This window comes from Leucopleurus acutus, assembly GCF_964270905.1.
Source record: "Leucopleurus acutus genome assembly, chromosome: 16".
Lineage (NCBI taxonomy): Eukaryota > Metazoa > Chordata > Mammalia > Artiodactyla > Delphinidae > Leucopleurus > Leucopleurus acutus.
The window spans coordinates 58,721,850-58,741,980 of record NC_139158.1 but is presented as its reverse complement, the minus strand read 5'-3'; the positions used below and the strand labels follow the sequence as shown (position 1 = coordinate 58,741,980).

The 20,131-nt window shown below is 43.1% G+C and overlaps 1 protein-coding gene and 1 pseudogene across 3 annotated transcripts; one reads left to right on the top strand and one right to left on the bottom strand.

Moving 5' to 3' along the window:
* Positions 1–9,677: 9,677 nt before the first annotated feature.
* On the top strand, positions 9,678–9,891 carry LOC309972992 (TP53-regulated inhibitor of apoptosis 1-like; annotated as a pseudogene). Its single transcript has one exon. The product of its transcript is annotated as a TP53-regulated inhibitor of apoptosis 1-like (transcript).
* Positions 9,892–11,322: 1,431 nt separating this feature from the next.
* On the bottom strand, positions 11,323–19,736 carry SNRPB (small nuclear ribonucleoprotein polypeptides B and B1). 2 transcript variants are annotated; one of them, XM_082856672.1, is made up of 7 exons: positions 19,626–19,736; positions 17,230–17,381; positions 15,319–15,430; positions 14,103–14,255; positions 12,728–12,866; positions 12,282–12,407; positions 11,323–11,440 (listed from the first exon to the last, which is right to left on the bottom strand). In XM_082856672.1, exons 1-7 carry the CDS (start codon positions 19,626–19,628, stop codon positions 11,403–11,405), a joined length of 723 nt encoding a protein of 240 aa, XP_082712798.1. In that variant the 5' UTR covers positions 19,629–19,736; the 3' UTR covers positions 11,323–11,402. The 2 variants fall into 2 exon arrangements, with proteins under 2 accessions (XP_082712798.1, XP_082712799.1); XM_082856673.1 differs by having other exon boundaries at positions 11,370–11,584.
* Between the last annotated feature and the right edge of the window lie 395 nt (positions 19,737–20,131).

Below are 20,131 nucleotides of genomic sequence, written 5' to 3'. Positions count from 1 at the left end.
TTGACTGGGGGTTGGGGACTCCTGTTATAGAGTCTTAATGTGAAAACTGGAAAGGAGTAAAGTCTGTAAGCAGGTCAAAGCACATTAGAATTCTCCACCCAACCCCTTTACCTCCAGGGACTTAGGAGTTCTCTTCATGATAAAATGGTCAGAATGCCCCAGTATCTAATTGCAGACCTCTCCTTTTGTTCTCTTAGTTTAGTCAATGGTTCTCAAAAGCAGGTGTGCCAAAGATTATTCTATGTAAGATTGTATACACAGAACCACATGGACCATATATACTTCAAGAAGGTTTTAGTCGACTTTCAAGAACAGTTTTGAGCATCCAGGGTTTTTACTTACTGATCACTAGGCAGTGTGTGACTCTATTTTTCCTTAGTTGACTATGCTTATTTGTGTGATAGAAGTAAGAGTCCCCGTCTTTCAGCTCAGGCTAGGAGTACAAAGCCCTTCTGTGTCACGCCTGGCAGGTAAGTGAGAGGCAAACCAGCCCTGCTTTGCGGTTCATGCTGCTCAGGGTATAGGTTCTTGCGACACTGTCTGAGCCAACCATTGACTCTTCTGCCAAAAGCCACTGCCAAATTCACCTCCCTGATGTCCCTACTCCTCAGCCTTCCTCCGTGGGAATAACCTTCCCACAACAAAAAGCCTTAGTAAACTCTTTCCGTGAGGAAACTTTTTTTTCTCCTTTTTATGAGGTGAAATTCACCTAACATAAAATTAACCACTTTACTTTGACCATTACAACTCAATAGTATTTAGAATATTCACAATGTTGTGCACTGTGCATAGAGAGCTGGTAAGCTCTCTCTAGTTTCAAAACCCTTTTCATCACCACATAAAAACACCACATACCCATTAAGTAACCACTCTCCATTTCCCCCATTCCATCCGCATCCCTTGGTAACCTCTAATCTGCTTTCTGTCTCTATGGTTTTACCTATTCATATAAAAGAATCATATACAGAAGCAACCTAAATGTCCATCAACAGATGAATGGATAAAGATGTGGTATGGGATTTCCCTGGTGGCACAATGGTTAAGAATCCACCTGCCAATGCAGGGGACACAGGTTCAGTCCCTGGCCTGGGAAGATCCCACATGCCGTGGAGCAACTAAGGCCCTTGTGCCACAACTACTGAGCCTGTGCTCTAGAGCCCACATGCCACAACTACTGAAGCCTGCGCACCCTAGAGCCTGTGTGCTGCAACTACTGAGCCCACTTGCCACAACTCCTGAGCCCATGCGCTGCAACTACTGAAGCCCACGTGCTCTAGGGCCTGCATGCCACAACTACTGAGCCTGTGTACTGCAACTACTGAAGCCCGCATGCCTAGAGCCCATGCTCTGCAATAAGAGAGAAGCCACCACAATGAGAAGCCTGTGTGCTACAACAAAGAGTAGCCCCTGCTTGCCACAACTAGAGAAAGCCCGTGCACAGCAACAAAGACCCAATGCAGCCAAAAAAAAAAAAAAAAGATGTGGAATGTATATAGTATATACATTACATATAACATACATACAATATATGTTATATATAACATATATATGTATAAATAATGGAATACTACTCAGCCATAGAAAAAGGAGATTTTGCCATTTGCAACAACATGGATGGACTTGGAAGACATTATGCTAAGTGAAATAAGTCACACAGACAAAGACAAATACTGTATGATATCACTTGTATGTGGAATCTAAAAAATACAACAAACTAGTGAATATAAAAAAAAGAAACAGACTCACTAACAGAGAACAAACTAGTGGTTATAAGTAGGGAGAGGGAAGTGGAGAGGGGCAATAAAGTGGTAAGGAATTAAGAGGTACAAAGTATTAGGTATAAAATAAGATACAAGGATATATTGTACAACACAGGGAATATAACAAATATTTTGTTTTATAATAACTATAGGGAGGAATCAAGATGGTGGTCTGGGAAGACACAGAGTTCATGTCTCCCCACAGCTAGGGTGAACCAGTAGGACCGGCGGGTGACTGAGACAGAAAGAGAAGTGGAGGCCAGACAGGAACCGGCACCCCTGAGGGGTGGCTGAGAGGGTGGAGGGGTTCCCATGCCTGGAGGGACCCTGGGGGGCTTGGATCGGGGGGAAGCGGGCCCAGCGTTTCCCCTGCCCAATCGGCCAGGGAAGCCTGCCCTGCTCTTGGGCTGGGTCCTATGCCCTCAGAGGTCCCCTCCAGGCTGGGTTGGTCCTGGGAGTGTAGAAGGGAGGCTGGGACAGAACAGGAGAGGCAGACGGGAGGGGCCCTCCATGACCAGAGGAGCAGGAAAGGAGCAGAGGGCTTCTGCCCCACCCACTGGGCACAGGTAACCTGCTGAGTTCCCAGGGCAGTCCCCCACCCTCCAAAGCCCCCTACGGGCCTTGTGGGTCCTGGGGCATAGGAGGGAGGCCGGGGAAGTCAGGAGAGGCAGGCGACAGGGGCTCTCCAGGATGGGAGGAGCAGGAGAGGAGCGAGGGCATTTTCACTGCCCACTCGAGCCCAGGAAGCCTGCTGGGCTCCAAGGTGGGGCCCCCTGCCTGCCCTTCTGAGACCAGAGGTGGGGGGCACACCTGGGCCTATTCTGTTCTGTTGAGCCTAAGCCCCACCCTCCACAAACCTCCAACCTTTTTCAGCCCTGTGGGTACTAAGCATAGGCCCTGTGCTCCACAGCCAAGGCCTTTTCCACCATTTTTTTTCTCCTCCTCTTTTCTACTATTGTGGTTCTGATTTACCTCCTGATTGTTGTTTCATCTATATCTTTATTTTTATTTTTCTAACATAGCTGTTAGTTTCCTAGCCTAATCTTATTTTTACTTTGTTATTTTTCTCCTTTTTTTTTCTTTTGGCCACCCAGCACAGCTTGCGTGATCTTGGTTCACGAGCTGGGGGTCAGGTCAAAGTTCCCGCAGTGGGAGCACCAACTCCAAGCCACTGGACTAACAGAGAACCTCAGACGCCAGGGAATATTCATCGGTGTGAGGTCTCCCAGAGGTTCTCATCTCAGCACCAAGACCCAGCTGTACCCAACATCCTACAAACAGCAGTGCTGGAAGCCTCAGGTCAAACAACCAGTAAGACACAATCCCACTCATAAAAAAAAAAGACGGCAAAAAAATATGTCACAGATGAAGCAGCAAGGTAAAAACCTACAAGACCAAATAAATGAAGAGGAAATAGGCAATCTACCTGAAAAATAATTCAGAGTAATGATAATACAGAATCTCGGAAATAGTATGGAGGCATAGATTGAGAAAATACAAGAAATATTTAACAAAGATCTGGAAAAACTGAAAAACAAATAAACAGATGAACAACATAATAACTGAAATGAAAAATACACTAGAAGGAATCAATAACAGAATAACTGAGGCAGAAGAACGAATAAGTGAACTGGAAGACAAAATGGTGGAAATAACTGCCAAGGAGCAGAATAAAGAAAAAAGAATGAGAAGGATTGAAGACAATCTCAGAGACCTCTGGGACAACACTAAACACACCATCATTCGAATTATAGAGGTCCCAGAAGAAGAAGAAGAGAAAAAGAAAAGGTCTGAGAAAATATTTGCAGAGATTATAGTGGAAAACTTCCCTAACATGGGAAAGGAAATAGCCACCCAAGTCCAGGAAGCACAGAGAGTCCCATACAGGATAAATCCAAGAAGAAACACACCAAGACACATATTAATCAAACTACTAAAAATTAAATTCAAAGAAAAAATATTAAAAGCATCAAGGGAAAAGCAAAAAATAACATACAAAGGAATCCCCATAAGGTTATCAGCTGATTTATCAGCAGAAACTCTGCAGGCCAGAAGGGAGTGGAAGGATATACTTAAAGTAATGAAAGAGAAAAACCTACAACCAAGATTACTCTACCTGGCAAGGATCTCATTCAGATTCGACAGAGAAATCAAAAGCTTTTCAGACAAGCAAAAGCTAAGAGAATTCAGCACCACCAAACCAGCTTTACAACCAATGCTAAAGAAACTTCTCTAGGCGGGAAACACAAGAGAAGAAAAACACCCACGAAAACAAACCCAAAATAATTAAGAAAATGGTAATAGGAACATACAAATCAATAATAAGCTAGAATGTAAATGGATTAAATGCCCCAACCAAAAGACACAGACTGGCTGAATGGACACAAAAGCAAGACCCATACATATGCTGTCTATAAGAGACCCACTTCAGACCTAGGGACACATACAGACTGAAAGTGAAGGGATGGAAAAACATTCCACGCAAATGGAAATCAAAAGAAAGCTGGAGTAGCAATGCTCGTATCAGATAAAATAGACTTTAAAATAAAGACTGTTACAGGAGATAAGGACATTACGTAATGATCAAGGGTTCAATCCAAGAAGATATAACAATTATAAGTGTTTATGCACCCAACATAGGAGCACCTCAATACATAAGGCAAATGCTAACAACCATGAAAGGGGAAATCGACAGTAACACAATAACAATAGGGGACGTTAACCCCCCACTTACACTAATGGACAGATCATCCAAACAGAAAATAAATAAGGAAACACAATCTTCAAATGACACAATTGACCAGAGAGATTTAATTGATATTTATCAACATTCCACCCGAAAGTGGCAGAATACACTTTCTTCTCAAGTGCACAAGGAACATTCTCCAGGATAGATCACATCTCGGGTCACAAAGCAAGCCTCGGAAAATTTAAGAAAATTGAAATTGTCATACTCATCATACTCAATGGTGAAAAACTGAAAGCATTTCCACTATGATCAGGAACAAGACAAGGATGTCCACTCTCGCCACTCTTATTCAACATAGTTTTGGAAGCCCTAGCCATGGCAATCAGAGAAGAAAAAGAGATAAAAGGAATACAAATTGGAAAAGAAGAGGTAAAACTGTCACTGTTTGCCTCTGACATGATACTATACATAGAAAATCCTGAAGATGCTACCAGAAAACTACTAAAACTAATCAATGAATTTGGTAAAGTTGCAGGATACAAAATTAATACACAGAAATCTCTGGCATTCCTATACACTAACAATGAAAAATCAGAAAGAGAAATTAAGGAAACAATCCCATTTACCATCGCAACAAAAAGAATAAAATACCTAGGAATAAACCTACTAAGTTGACAAAAGATTTATTATCGGAAAACTATAAAACACTGATGAAAGAAATCAAAGATGACATAAACAGATGGAGAAATATACCATGTTCTTGGATTGTAAGAATCAATATTGTGAAAATGACAATACTACCCAAAGCAATCTGCACATTCAATGCAATCCCTATCAAACTACCAATGGCATTCTTCACAGAATTAGAACAAAAAATTTTACAATTCGTATGGAAACAAAAAAGACCCCGAATAGCCAAAGCAATCTTGAGAAAGAAAAACGGAGCTGGAGAAATCAGGCTCCCCGACTTCAAACTATACTGCAAAGCTACAGTAATCAAGACAGTATGGTACTGGCACAAAAACAGAAATATAGATCAATGGTACAGGATAGAAAGCCCAGAGATAAACCCACGCACATATGGTCACCTAATTTATGACAGAGGAGGCAAAAACATACAACGGAGGAAAGACAGCCTCTTCAATAAGTGGTGCTGGGAAAACTGAACAGCTACATGTAAAAAAAAGAAATTAGAACACTAACACCATACACAAAAATAAACTCCAAAGACCTAAATGTAAGACGAGACACTATAAAACTCTTAGAGGAAAACATAGGAAAAGCACTCCTTTACATAAACCACAGCAAGATCTTTTTTGACCCACCTCCTAGAGTAATGGAAATAAAAACAAAAATAAACAAACAGGACCTAATGAAACTTAAAAGCTTTTGCACAGCAAAGGAAACCATAAACAAGATGAAAAGACAACCCTCAGAATGGGAGAAAATATTTGCAAAAGAAACAACGGACAAAGGATTAATCTCCAAAATATACATACAGCTCATGGAGCTCAATATCAAAAAAACAAACAATTCAATTAAAAAGTGGGCAGAAGACCTCAATAGACATTTCACCAAAGATGACATACAGATGTCCAAGAGACACATGAATAGATGCTCAACATCACTAATTATTAGAGAAATGTAAATCAAAACTACAATGAGGTATCACTTCACACTGGTCAGAATGGCTGTTATCAAAAAATCTAGAAACAATAAATGCTGCAAAGGGTATGATGAAAAAGGAACCCTCCTGCACTGTTGGTGGGTATGTAAATTGATACAACCACTATGGAGAACAGTATGGAGGTTCCTTAAAAAACTAAAAATAGAACTATCATATGACCCAGCAATCCCACTACTGGTCATACACCCTGAGAAAACCATAATTCAAAAAGAGACATGTACCACAATGTTCATTGCAGCACTATTTACAATAGCCAGGACATGGTAGCAACCTAAATGTCCATCAACAGATGAATGGATAAAGAAGATGTGGCACATATATACAATGGAATATTACTCAGCCATAAAAAGAAACGAAATTGAGTTATTTGTAGGGAGGTGGATGGACCTAGAGCCTGTCATACAGAGTGAAGTAAGTCAGAAAGAGAAAAACAAATACTGTATGCTAACACATGTATATGGAATCTAAAAAAAAAAAAAAAAAAAAAGGTATTGATGAACCTAACAGCAGGGCAGGAATAAAGACGTAGACATGGAGAATGGACTTGAGGACACAGCAGGGGAGGGAGAAGCTGTGGCGAAGTGAGAGTAGCATCAACATATATACACTACCGAATGTAAAATAGTTAACTAGTGGGAAGCAGCAGCATAGCACAAGGAGATCAGCTCAGTGCTTTGCGACAACCTAGAGACATGGGATAGGGAGGGTGGGAGGGAGGCTCAAGAGGGAGGGGATATGGGGATATATGTATGCATATGGCTGACTCACTTTGTTGTACAACAGAAACTAACACAGTATTATGAAGCAATTATACTCTAATAAAGAGCTATTTTTAAAAAATAACTATAAATGCAGTATAACCTTTAAAAACTGTGAATCACTACATTGTACACCTGTAACTTATATATTGTATATCAACTATACTTCAATTAAAAAAAAAAGCAATCATATGTGCCCTTTTGTGTCTGGTTTCTTTTACTTAGCAGAATATTTTCAAGGTTCATCCAAGTAGTAGCTGGTATCAATACTTCATTCCTTTTATGGCTGAATAATATTCCATTGAATTTATAGGCCACAATTTATCTATCCATTCATGCACTGATGGACAGTTGGGTTGTTTCCACCTTTTGCTTGTTATGAACACTGCTATAAACATTCGTGTACAAGTTTCTGTGTAGACATATATTTTCATTTCTCTTGGATATATACTTAGCAGTAGGATTGTTGGCTCATATGGTAATTCTGTTTATCTTTTTGAGGAACTGCCAAACCATTTTACACAGTGGCTGCAACATTTTACATTCTCACCAGCAATGCACAATTCCTGTGCATCCTTGCCAACTTTTTTCCCCATTAAACCATCCTAGTGGGTTGAAGTGGTATCTCATTGTGGGTTTGATTTGAATTTAATGACCAATGATGTTGAACAGTTTTTCATGTGTCATCCGTATCTTCTTTGAAGAACTGTGTATTCAATTCCTTTGCTGACATTTTAATTGGGCTGTTTACCTTTCTATTGCTGAGTTGTATAAGTTCTTTATATAGTCTGAATATTAAACCCAAATCAGATATATGATTTGTAAATATTTTCTCCCATTCTGTAAGTTACCTTTTCACACTCTTGATAATGTCCTTTGATGCAATTTCTAATTTTGATGAAGTCCATTTTTTTTGTTTCTTGTGCTTTTGGTGTCAAATCTAAGAACCTATCACCAAACCCAAGCCCATCAAGACTTACTTATTTTCTTCTGGTAATTTATAGTTTTAGTTCTTATAGATTGTTGATCCATTTTGAGTTAATGAGTGATATATGAAGTGAGCTGGGTGTCCAACTTCATTCTTTTGTATGTGGTTTTCCAGTTGTCTTAGCACCACTTGTGGAACAGACTATCCTTTTCCCAGTGAGAGGTCGTGGCACTTTTGTGGCCACATATACAAGGGCTTATTTCTGGACTCCCAATTCCATTCCATTGGTCTATGTCTATCCTTATGCCATACCAGTTTTGATTACTCAAGCTTTGTACTAAGTTTTGAAATCAGGAAGTGTGAGACATCAAGATTGTTCTTGCCATTCAGGACCCCTTGAACCTTCAAAGAATTTGAGGATGAGCTTCTCCACTTCTGCCAAAAAAAAAAGAGCCATTGGAATTTTGATAGGGATTGCATTTAATCTATAGAGCACTTTGGGAAATACTGCCATTTTAACAAAATTGTCTTCCAAACTATGAACACGGTATGTTTTACCATTTATTTAGGTTTTCTTTCAGGATGTTTGTAATTTTATTTTTTTCATATATTTATTATCTATTTTTGGCTGTGTTGGGTCTTTGTTGCTGCGCATGGGCTTTCTCTAGTTGCAGTGACCAGGGGCTACTCTTCATTGCAGTGCACAGACTTCTCATTGAGGTGGCTTCTCTTGTTGCGGAGCACGGGCTTCAGTAGTTATGGCTTGCGGGCTCTAGAGCACAAGCTCAGTAGTTGTGGCACACAGGCTTAGTTGCTCCACGGCATGTGGGATCTTCCCAGACCAGGGCTCAAACCCATGTCCCCTGCACTGGCAGGCAGACTCTTAACCACTGTACCACCAGCGAAGTCCCTGTAACTTTCAGTGTACAAATATTTCACCACCTTGTTTAAATTGATTCCCAAGTATTTTATTCTTTTGGCTGCTGTTGTAAATGGAATTAAAAAATTTTTTTCAGATTGTTGCTGGTGTATAGAAATAGTTGATTTGTGTGCAATCTCATACCCTGCAATTTTGCTGAATTTACTTATCAGCTCTAGGAGCTTTCTTATGGATTCTTTGGGATTTTCTATATATAGGATTTTATCTGTGAAGTTTTACTTCTTCCTTCCCAATCTGGCTTTTTTCTTCCTTAATTGCTCTGCTAGACCTTCCAGTATAATTGTGAATAGCAGTGGTGAAAGTGGACACCCTTGTCTTATTCCTAATCTTAAAGGTAGTTTTCAGCCTTTCACCATTATGCTTGCTGTGTTTTTTTCATAAATCCCTGTATCATGTTTATAAATTTCCCTTCTATTCCTAACGAGCGTTAGAATTTTACCAAATGTCTTCTGCATCTACTGAGATTATATGGCTTTCTTCTTGTCGTATTAGCTTGGCATATTTGATTTTTATGGTGAACCACCTTAATATCCCTGGAGATACACCTCCATACTACAACACTAGTCTCTTCTTTTTCATTAAGGTCTCCTTTGCATTTAGAATGGTCCCCCTGCAAGGCAGTAATTTTTAAAGTATCCACTTTATTTCTGTATCCTTTAAGCCTGATGTACTACTAGAGTACTGCTTAGTGATCTATCAACTAAAGACAGACTTTGGGTGAAAGAAGTCATGGATACCCCACAAATCAAAAATTGGATTAGACTACACGTATGCATATGACCCCAGGAGAAAGTTATACCAAAACTGTTCCTCTTCCAATAGGATTAATTTCCATTTTTAGTATTTCCTTCATACTTTGTTGTAGAAAAATATGATAATCTCAAGTACTGCTCAACTGCTGTGGATGCTGACACCATGAACAGCGTAAGGGAGGCTTGCACTGACACGAAGCACAAGTGTGACCAGTGCTTCAATTGCTGGTTTGCCGAGAAGTTCCTCAATGGGGACCCATGCACCGACCTCTTCAAGCACTCAGCAGTGAGTTCAGAAAGCAATAAAGGAGGAGATTCCTATTGAAGGACTGGAGGTTCATGGGCATGGCAAAGAAAAGACTGAAAGTTCTTCTTGACCTTGACAGTCACCTTGAAAATGGACTCCTCATATCAGGAAATTGAGGACTCTGGATCATGTCAATTAAAGCTGTGAAGATAGCATGGATTTGATAAATTTAGGAGGGAGGAGTTTCCTTTCCTCCTTGGTATTTTCCTCTCACTTGTAGAAAATGATGAACCATCACTCTGAGATTTCTGGCTTTGGCATCTCAGCACACTAAATAATGGGATTATTTGGGATTATGGTTGCAATATTTGGCCTGGGATCAGGTTTTTGTTGTTGTCTGTTTGTTTGTTTTGCCGTACACAGGCCTCTCACTGTTGTGGCCTCTCCCGTTGCGGAGCACAGGCTCCAGACGCGCAGGCTCAGCGGCCATGGCTCATGGACCCAGCCGCTCCGTGGCATGTGGGATCTTCCCGGACCAGGGCACGAACCCATGTCCCCTGCATCGGCAGGTGGCCTCTCAACCACTGTGCCACCAGGGAAGCCCTGGGATCAGTTTTAAATATATCTTGTATGTAAATGCTGATAAGCTCGTCAGGATGACCAAGGTTGCCTAACCTCTTGGGCTATGCTTCAAAGGACATTCCGTACACTGTACTGGGGTTACTGTTCATGGAAGCAACTGGTTAGGATCTCTCTTTTCTCTCAGGGAGCTAATGCTCTAGAAAATCAATGCTTGGGAGCACAGTTTTATTTTTATATAGTAACTTAATTGTTAAGATTGCTGATGGACTGGGTGAGCCAAGAGAAAGACAGCTTTTAACAGTTGCCTACCTTAACAAGAGGTGTCAGATCTTATGTTAAGATGTGAAAACTTCAAGAACAGTGTGGTGAACACCATTTCAGAGCTCATGGTGTAGTTCAGGAATTAAGATCCTTGTAGTAGCTAAGGAGGAAGATCCTAAATGGCAAAGATGTGTTGTTGCCACCTTTCAACTTAAGTCAATGAATTAAGTCAACCTGTATATGATAAAAACACCAAAATGAGGCATCTGGTTAAATGTTGGGGGGGGTTGCTTTATCTGCCTTGCTTACCCACCCTGCCCTGTAATGCCTTTAATCATGAAGATGGAATAAACTGTAACATTTAGTTTCTAAAAAATAAAATAAAGTACTGCTCAAGAAGTTATCTAGATTAGTGCCTTCCAAAGAGGACATACCAATCACAACAGGGTACGAATGTTTATATCAACAAAATGATCTTTGCCAGTTTGACAAGTGAAATGTCTTCTTGTAGTTCAATTTTGTAATTCTCTTGGATGAGGCTGTGCATCTCTATACATGAATATAGTACTTTACAAGGGAAGCAGCTACAATTAGGGCTAAATTTTTTCAAGGCAACGCTTCGTATTAAGCACCCAGCATATCAAAGGTTTTTCTGAAAATAAACAAACATACCAGGTGCATTTATAATATTCTCTTAAGAGTTTATTATAAACTAGTGTCACAGGCCACAAGGAAGTAAAAGGACTATGTACAGCCTTACGGGAAACAGGCAGGGAGCTGAGGAGGGCCAAGATGAGTCTAGGGCCTTGGTGGGCGCATTCCCGGGGGAGGGGGCCCTGTAAGGGAAACCAGACAATCCGGTGAGACTCCGCGAACAACGGCTTAACAAACAAACAGGTGTGGTAACGTGGCCCTGGGGAATCGGGCCCACGCCTCTGTGGAGCTACTTCCATAACTCTGTGGCCAAGGTCAAAGAAGGCCTGAAGTAAGAGTAAGAAGTTTAGTCAGTGCCTGATCTGCAACTTGAATCCCCACCCTACCCCAGCCTCCCACACCCTGCAGTTATCAAATGATCAGAGGGGGACTCCTCTGGGGCTAACTGGGCTCCTTATGCTTATAAAGCTCATAAATGGAAAACCCGAATTAGAGACACAGTGGTCAGCAGGTTTGGCCGTGGGTTAACTTAGAGGCCACTATGGCTTGGTGGAAAGAACACTGGTCTGGACACTGAGCTCTCTGGGCCTGTTTCCTCATCTATAAAATGAGAGAGCTGATCTACTTCAGCATTTCTCAAACTGGAATTAAACAGATACACATAATAGTGTAGCAAAGCACAGAGCCCCTCCTTAATTACTAGACACTCCCAAACCAAAGGGCATAAGACCTTTGTTGGTCATGCAACAAAATGCATTATTTTACAGTGACCTGAGAATACTGCCCTGGACACTGAGCCCTGTGTACAGGGCTGCTCTCACTGTTCTAAGAGGGAGGTAAGGTCAATTTAAGAAATGCTTGTTCCCTCTTTCCTTTCTGGACAAAACTGTCCTCTAAGAGTTCACTTCCTGAGGCTTAAGGCCTAAAAGCCCAAAGGTACGGTCAAAATCCAATCTTCCCTCCATTGCCCATCCCAACATGGCTCTAGAGAAGGAAGTCAACGCAACTGCTGAAGGCACTTACCTCGCATCCCTGGGGGAGGGGGCCGCATGCCTGGTGGGGGCATGCCCATTGGAGTGCCTCGTCCAGGGGGAATCCCCATTGGGGGACCCATGGGAGGTCTCATACCAGGAGGTGGGCCCATCATGCCTGCAAGAGAAAAGCCCCAAGAATATAGCTCAAGTGTCTGTCTTGAAAAGGTAGCAGGAAACATACAAAACTGTCCACCAAGTTTTGAGACAGAAGGACCATTCCACCCTCCCAGCCCCTCCTAGCAAACCAGGACTTGAGCCAAAGAAGTGAGGCTCTTGCCCAGATAGTTCCACAGTCAGTCAGCCAAGCTGGATCTCAGAGTAATCCTGCTTAATTACACAAACTCATCATCAGTTTCAGTCAAGGTTATGTCTCATCATAAATCCAGCTAAGGCATCTTCTATCAATTAGCAAGGTTCTCCTCATGGGCTTCTCACCTGGAGGGGGTGCCCCTCGGCCCATAGGTGGGGGAGGACCCGCACGGCCAGGTGGGTACTGGGTTGGGGCCCCTGCAATACTGGCTGTGGCAGCAGCTGCAGCTGCTGCAACAGTGCCTCTTCCTTGTGGGGTCATCACCTAAGAGGACACAGGAGAGAAGTTAGGCAGAACAGTACAGTGCAATGCGGTGTCCCACTCTCCTCCCCAACTTGGTAAAGAAACAGCAGACACCAAATCCCCTAAGCTACAACTCGTGGCATCAGACTTCCTATTTAAAACTATCTGCCAGGGACTTCCCTGGTGGTGCAGTGGTTCAGAATCCACCTGCCAACGCAGGGGACATGGGTTCGATCCCTGGTCTGGGGAGATCCCACACATGCCGTGGAGCAACTAAGCCCATGCACAGCTACTGAGCCTGCACTCTAGAGCCCGTGCACCACAACTACTGAAGCCCGTGCACCTAGAGCCCGTGCTCCGCAACAAGAGAAGCCACCGCAGTGAGAAGCCCGCACACCACAACAAAGAGTAATTCCTGCTCGCCGCAACTAGAGAAAGCCTGCGCGCAGCAATGAAGACCCAACGCAGCCAAAAGTAAATAAGTAAATTTTTAAAAATAATAATAAATATATAAGTAAATAAAAAATAAAACTATCTGTCAGAGAAGATCAAGCTTGAATGCTCAATTCCCATTTTCGAGGCCTAAGTTAAGTATGCCCAATACAAATTAGATAAGGCACTTGCATTTTCAAGACTGATAATAGGTTGCAAGAGCTGTAGTACAGCTGACCTTGAACATGGATTTAAGTGCCAGGGTCTCCTTATCCGCAGATTTTTCTCAATACATACTACAGTACTACACACAATCTTGGTCGAATCCTTGGATACAGAGCGCCAACTGTAAAGTTATATGCAGATTTTCAACTAAACAGTTGGCATTCCTAACCCCTGCATTGTTCAAGGGTCAAGAATTCAAATGCTGTCATGGAAACACTTTGTTCCAATTCAGTTGGCCAAAATACTTTTTATACATCTCTTTACTTTTTTTGCCCATTTTTTGGCCACACCTCACAGCATGTGGGATCTTAGTTCCACGACCTGGGATTGAACCCATGCCCCCTTGCAGTGGAAGCGCAGAGTCCTAACCACTGGACCACCAGGGAAATCCCCTGCATCTTTAATAGTATCAACATTATTTTGTAATAGCAAGTTTTCCTTTTTGCTTGACTCTGGGACCATATGTGAAACACAGTGAAATACTGACAGCCTGACAATCATAAGTTGATTGATCACTCTGGACTCTTCCCAAACTGTGGACCCTCACTCTATCCTATATTTTAACCACCAGACGTTGGTACCCCTTCCCCAACTCCTCACCTGTTGGGATGGCCCACCAACCCCACGGACCGGCCCAGCAAGTCCTGCAGGGGCCTGGGGCATGGGAACACCAGCTGGGATTCCTCTGCCAGCAGCTCTGCCAATCCCTGGGCCCCCAGCAGCTCCAGCAAGTGGCACTCGTGCAATGCCAGTCTGAAAAATAAAGATACATGTTAAAATGCTTGTGGCCTAGAGATTTTTTTTTTTTTTCCGGTACGCAGGCCTCTCATTGCTGCGGCCCCTCCCGTTGAGGAGCACAGGCTCCGGACGCGCAGGCCCAGCGGCCATGGCTCACGGGCCCAGCCGCTCCGCGGCATGTGGGATCTTCCTGGACCGGGACACGAACCCATGTCCCCTGCGCTGGCAGGCGGACTCTCAACCACTGCGCCACCAGGGAAGCCCATGACTTTTTAAAAGTGTACAGCAACTGGAAAAATGTTTACAATATTAAGCGAAAAAGCAGAATGATATATTACATACCTATTACATGTTAAGTAAAAAAAAAAAAACATGTGGACAAAAATTAAAACAAGGTAAGAGGATTATTCCTTTAACAAACAATATATTAAAATGTAAAAGGGAAAAAAAATTTGGTTAGATCCTCTAAAGCCTCTTCCATCTCTAAAGGTAGGCTGATGTTAATGAACCAAGACTGCCTGGAATCAAATGCCAGTATCACCGCTTTCTAGCTGTGACACCTTGTGCAAGTTACTAATCCTCATTCTGTATTATCTATAAAGTGGGAATCATTTATCTCAAAAGACTGTTATAAGGATTAAATCACATACTGAAGGTACCACAGAGCTTGGCACATAGCAGATGCTTAATAAACATTAACTATTATTCTATAACTGTACAAAAAGTACATATGTATTCTACTGTTTGGAGTTATGACTTTTTATGGTCACTAAACTGTCATCACATTAAGAATTGACCCGGATGGCCTTAGATGCCTCTTCTGTTGACTCACTATGTCCATCAACTAAAGAAGAAGGGAGGGCTTTCAAGTTAGAAACACTCAAATTCTAGTTCCCTACTTCTTACTTGCAAGGTAACCTCTTTAAGATTCTGGTTTATTATCTGTAAATGGGGGACAGAAACCAGAGGATGCCTGTGAGTACTGCAATGAAAAAGAGAACCCCACACAAAGCCTGGCTCAGGTGGGACCTCCCTTGCACAAGGTTCCTGGCCTTGCACTGGCTCTCTGCTGACTTACATCTTTGGGAGGTGGTCCCTCTACTGTCATTGAGACCAGGTTCTCCCCTCGAAGTAGCACCAGACCAAGGACTCGCTTTTCTTCTCTCTCCGCTTGTTTTGAGTTCTTTGGTCTAAAGACAGGTTTAGGAGAAGGAACAAAAAAGCAAGCATTAGAAAAAGGGTAAAGTTCAAGTTCACCTACCTAAGGACACTCCAAGATTTGTTTTACACTATATCTACTGACAAATGGTACATAAACTTTCCCTAAGACAGCTCCTCTGGACAGTCTTCACAGGCTGAACTTGTAACCCCTTAGGTGGTTGTCTCCCGTGCCAATAGGATGCACAGACCAAGAGACAGGGTAAGAGTCAAGAAAGCCCAGCCCTGGCTCACTCATGTAGCCACTGTGAAAGCCTTTCCTCAGTCATCTCTTCTTTGCTATTACCCTTTTCCTCCCTCTAGCTTAATGCCTCACCAGTGCCAGAAGGCAGCCGAAACAATTCCTCAGTCAACTGAATCCCACTCATTCCACTTACATGCAGTATCCTTCTAGTACCAATTCAACCCCACAGGCCTGTAACTCCACCCCTCACCTCACATTAGAAATAGAAGTTATAAAGGAAAAGGTTAAGAGTTAACTACATAGAAATTACACCTTTGTCCTCAAAGAACAAAAAACAGAAATCTCCAAACAGCAACAACCAGAGAAGTATGAACAAAATATAAATGAATGTAAACCAGGAAAAATAACCGCAAGAAGATGGGGAAAGGAAAGGAAAGCCACAGCCAATATCCTAAAAATAAATACAAAATACCCTAATTTTTTAAAATAACTTAAAGGTTTTATTTTAGTGATATTTTATATTATATTAACAGTAGTTTTCTGTGGGTGCCATTTTTTCCTTTTTTTGACTTACCTATATCTTCTTATTTAATAAAAGCATGTATTGCCCTTTCACAATTTAAAAAAAAAACCCTTTCTGGGTATTTTAAGTTTTTTCTCACATACTTTTATGTACTTTTAATAAATATTTTCTAATAGACACTTTTTAATTATCAGAATAAAGTTAGTTTCATTTAAAAATACAGAAGAGAACAATTTGGAATAGTTCTACACTGATCTGTTGGTCACTGTCTAATGTGTACCTGGCACTCAGCCATCTCTACCACATTTTCTGTGCTGTATTTCTTGACCTCATGCCACAAAGAAAACAACTGTCCCAAAGAGAATCAAAGGGAATTCACAGCCACTGGCAACATACTATGGATGCTGCACGTGACAAAAGAGAGCTGGATGATCATGGAAGTCACGTAACTTCTCTGGGCCTCAAGATGCCTTGAATGTAAAATAGGATGAAATGCAAGACCACATCTTTTAATAGCCTAGAAGCTTAAGATCTGTGAGTCCTAAGACAAGGGAATTACCTAATAACTTATGGAATTGTATTCTCCAATTGTTTCTATAAATGCCAACAAAAAATCACTGGCCCCAAACCCACAAGGGGAGCTGAGCACTTACCCTGAAGAGGGTCAGAGGCTTCTTAAAGCAGTTTCAGACCAGGCTGCACTGGGAGAGCCCTTTAGGCTACAGCTTTACAAATAGGCAATGAGGCCAGAAAATCAAGCTCTCCCCCCTTACACACCTGTGGGGAGAACATGAGAGCCCTTTACCCCAGTACTCAGGGGCACGCAAAGTCAGAGAAACAAAAAGCCTAGCAGCCCTCCTTACAATTTGTACTCTGCTAGAAGTAGAGAGCAAGACTAAGGAAAGAGATGTCTTAGTGTCCAATATCCCCATTTTAATCTGCCCTGTAAAACAGGAAAGTAAACCAAGAGGAACTAGCTAGCTACATCACCGCCTGTCACTTGGCCCGCCCACCCAAACCACTTCCCATCCACCCAATCCCTCCCCCCACAGCCCACTCCTCACTTGATCTTCCTGAACTCATCACAGTCACAGAGGATCAAATTCATATGCTTGTCAAAAGCTTTAAAGGTGCCAATGAAGATACGGCCATCTTGCAGGATGCACCTCATCCTGTAGTCGATGTGCTGCAGCATCTTGCTGCTCTTGCCCACGGTCTGCAAGGAGAAATCAGGAAGAATGGGACTCAGCTCTTTTAGACCCACATAGCCCTGGTCCTTCCTTAAAACTTCTGCTGCAGCCTTCTTTTCCATGTCTGTCTTTCTCAGTAGTCTCAGCTCTGTCTTCCAGCCACAGACCTTTCCTGGGAATTCTCTCACATCACCCTGTTTTCAATCCTGAGCTGTTATTCTTCCTTCCCTTAAAATCATCTTTCTCGTATTACAATTGCCTTTGTCTATGCTGTGTATGTTTCAGGGGTGAGAGGGTAAGGTGGCTCCAAACTAATGAAACCCGAGTATATCAGAGATTAGCCATCTGCCATTGTGTAGATTATAGGTGCTGTCGAACACCAACATCTCATTAAAAAGACTGGGTAAAAGAGCTGGAATGGGACTGGCACTAAGAATCCAATCAATGAAGAGCTTGTTATCAGAAAGGAGCTGATCAGCTTGGAAGCGAGAATGGAATCCCCCAAATCAATAATTTGTTAGTGTGTCTCCAAGACTACCTTTAGGAGAGAAAAACTTTCTGGTGCTCAGAGTGCTAATGAGTTTGAACACATAATGAGAATATATAACCTGACATACTCCTTAATTAACCCAACAACCTATTCTGCTTTATAGCCTGGCTTCCAATGTAGTTTTGGTAAAATAGAGAGACTATATAGCCCTCACAATGAGAATGTCAAGTGCCCTTGGCAGTTACACTTCTCTCTAGAAATAAAGGACCTGGCATTTGCTTTGTTTCATCAGCCTCCTATCAGTCTGACTGGTATAGGCCAATCCTAACTCATGCAAGGGCCTTCTAAGTACCAGGCACTGTGCTTACTATTGATCTCTGTGAGCTTGGACGAGCACAGGTGCTCTGAACCTACAAATGCATGGATTGGAATCTCGACTCCTGCCACCCTGGAGACCCAAGTTATGTGGTTCAGTCTCTTTCAGATGACCATTTTAACCCAATTGTAATCACAGCTTCTAACCACATGGTCTGAACATTTATGGTAACATTTATTGGTCCATCTGTCTTGTACAGCTAATTCTTACTGGGTGCTCACTGGCAGGCACTGCCATAAACACTATTCTCTCACTTAATCTTTAACATCAGATTTTACAGATGAGGCCACTGAGGCTTTAAGAGGTTAAGCTGTGTTGGATGTTAGTCAGCCTGAATCCAGTGCCTACTCTTCTAACCAATTCTCCAAACAATACCCTACTAGGTTTCCCTGCTTCCAATTCACCCAATATATAACAGCTACCGAACAGAGTTATCTTTCTAAACACAACTAAGTTCATGTCATTTTGCTGGTTAAAATCCTTCAGTGGCATCCCTCATCACCAACAAAATTAAGTAGCATGTAAAGCCATTAATAACCAGACTCCTGCCAATTCCTCCCACCTCATTCTTCCTTTTCCCCTCCAGGAACTTTCAATGGTGCTACCCTTCATGCTTTGTTCTGGCAATCCTCCGGATCTACACTATTCCCTCCCATTTTCGCTGGGAAAACGCCTGACAATCTTTCAGGACTCTGCTCCAGAAAGCCTTCCTACCCCGCCCCCCGCCGTTACTTTTACTTAATGCTGAATTACCATTCCGAATTATACTATCCATGTCCCCAAATAGAGACTGAACTCGGTGAAGTAAACATTTCATTGTGCAGCCCTAGGGCCTGAAAAGTCAGACATACTCAAACATACATATATGCTGAACAAACGAGTTGAACTTTTCCTCCACTCGTTCATCCTCCGTTCACTCCTCCCCATCTACTAGAACCAAGACTCTAGTTTCAGACACAAGCCCTTCCACCTCTTTCCGCAACTCCTTCTCGGACTCTCACCCGCCTTCACAAGTCTGAGTCTCTCACCGGGTCTTCCCAGTAACCCTGCGGCGCTAGTACCTGCTCCGACACCCCAGACACACACACACTCATGCTGCAAAGTTTACTCAGCGCCTACGGGATCCCAAGCACTATGGTCACAGCGGCGTGGAGGACCGCAACGCAGTTCTAACCTCTCCTGCACCGAGCGACCCTGGCCTCGGACCCTCATTTCCAGCCTTCCCCTCCCCCACCCCGCCGAGCGACCAAGGTCCGGGTCTTCCCTGTCCCGACTGAGGGGCCGCGGCGGCCGGGGCCTTCACCGCCCGGAGCGGCCAACCCACGGCTTCCTTCGCGGTTAGTCGCGCTCCCCACTCCACAACAGACTCGGGAGCTCCCGCGCCGCCAGCCTGTGCCTCCTCACCATGGTGGCGGTTCTGATGGCTCCGATTCCCGCCGGATTCGCCTCCGCAGAGGCCTAGAAGCCCGCCACTAGCTCGCTTCCCGCCGCCGCTACCGGAAACGCGACCGCGGGCAAAATGGGGTAAGGTAGAAGGCTGCTTCCGGTCCCGGAGCCAGTCCCTTGAGTTCCGGCCGAGGTGCTGAGCCGTGAGCTTAGAATGGGGCGGGGCTTCGGCGGGGTTGGGGGCGGTGCTAGCGTTAAACTGAATCGCAGAGGCTTAGGATCTTCTCTGTTGGACACCTTCCTAGTTTCTGTCGGTACGAGAGCTGCTCCTCTTCACCTTCACCACCCAACCCCCCGCGCCCCAGCCCATTAATTCTCGGTCCTCATCTCCCACCACTCTACCCCAGCTCTGTCCTCTACAGCCAGTGTCCCTGCTTTTCCGTGAACTTAGTCGACCTGCTTCAGCTCCTTTGCATTTGCTGTTGCCTCTGCCTAGAATGCTAGTCGTCCAGGTATGTGCACGG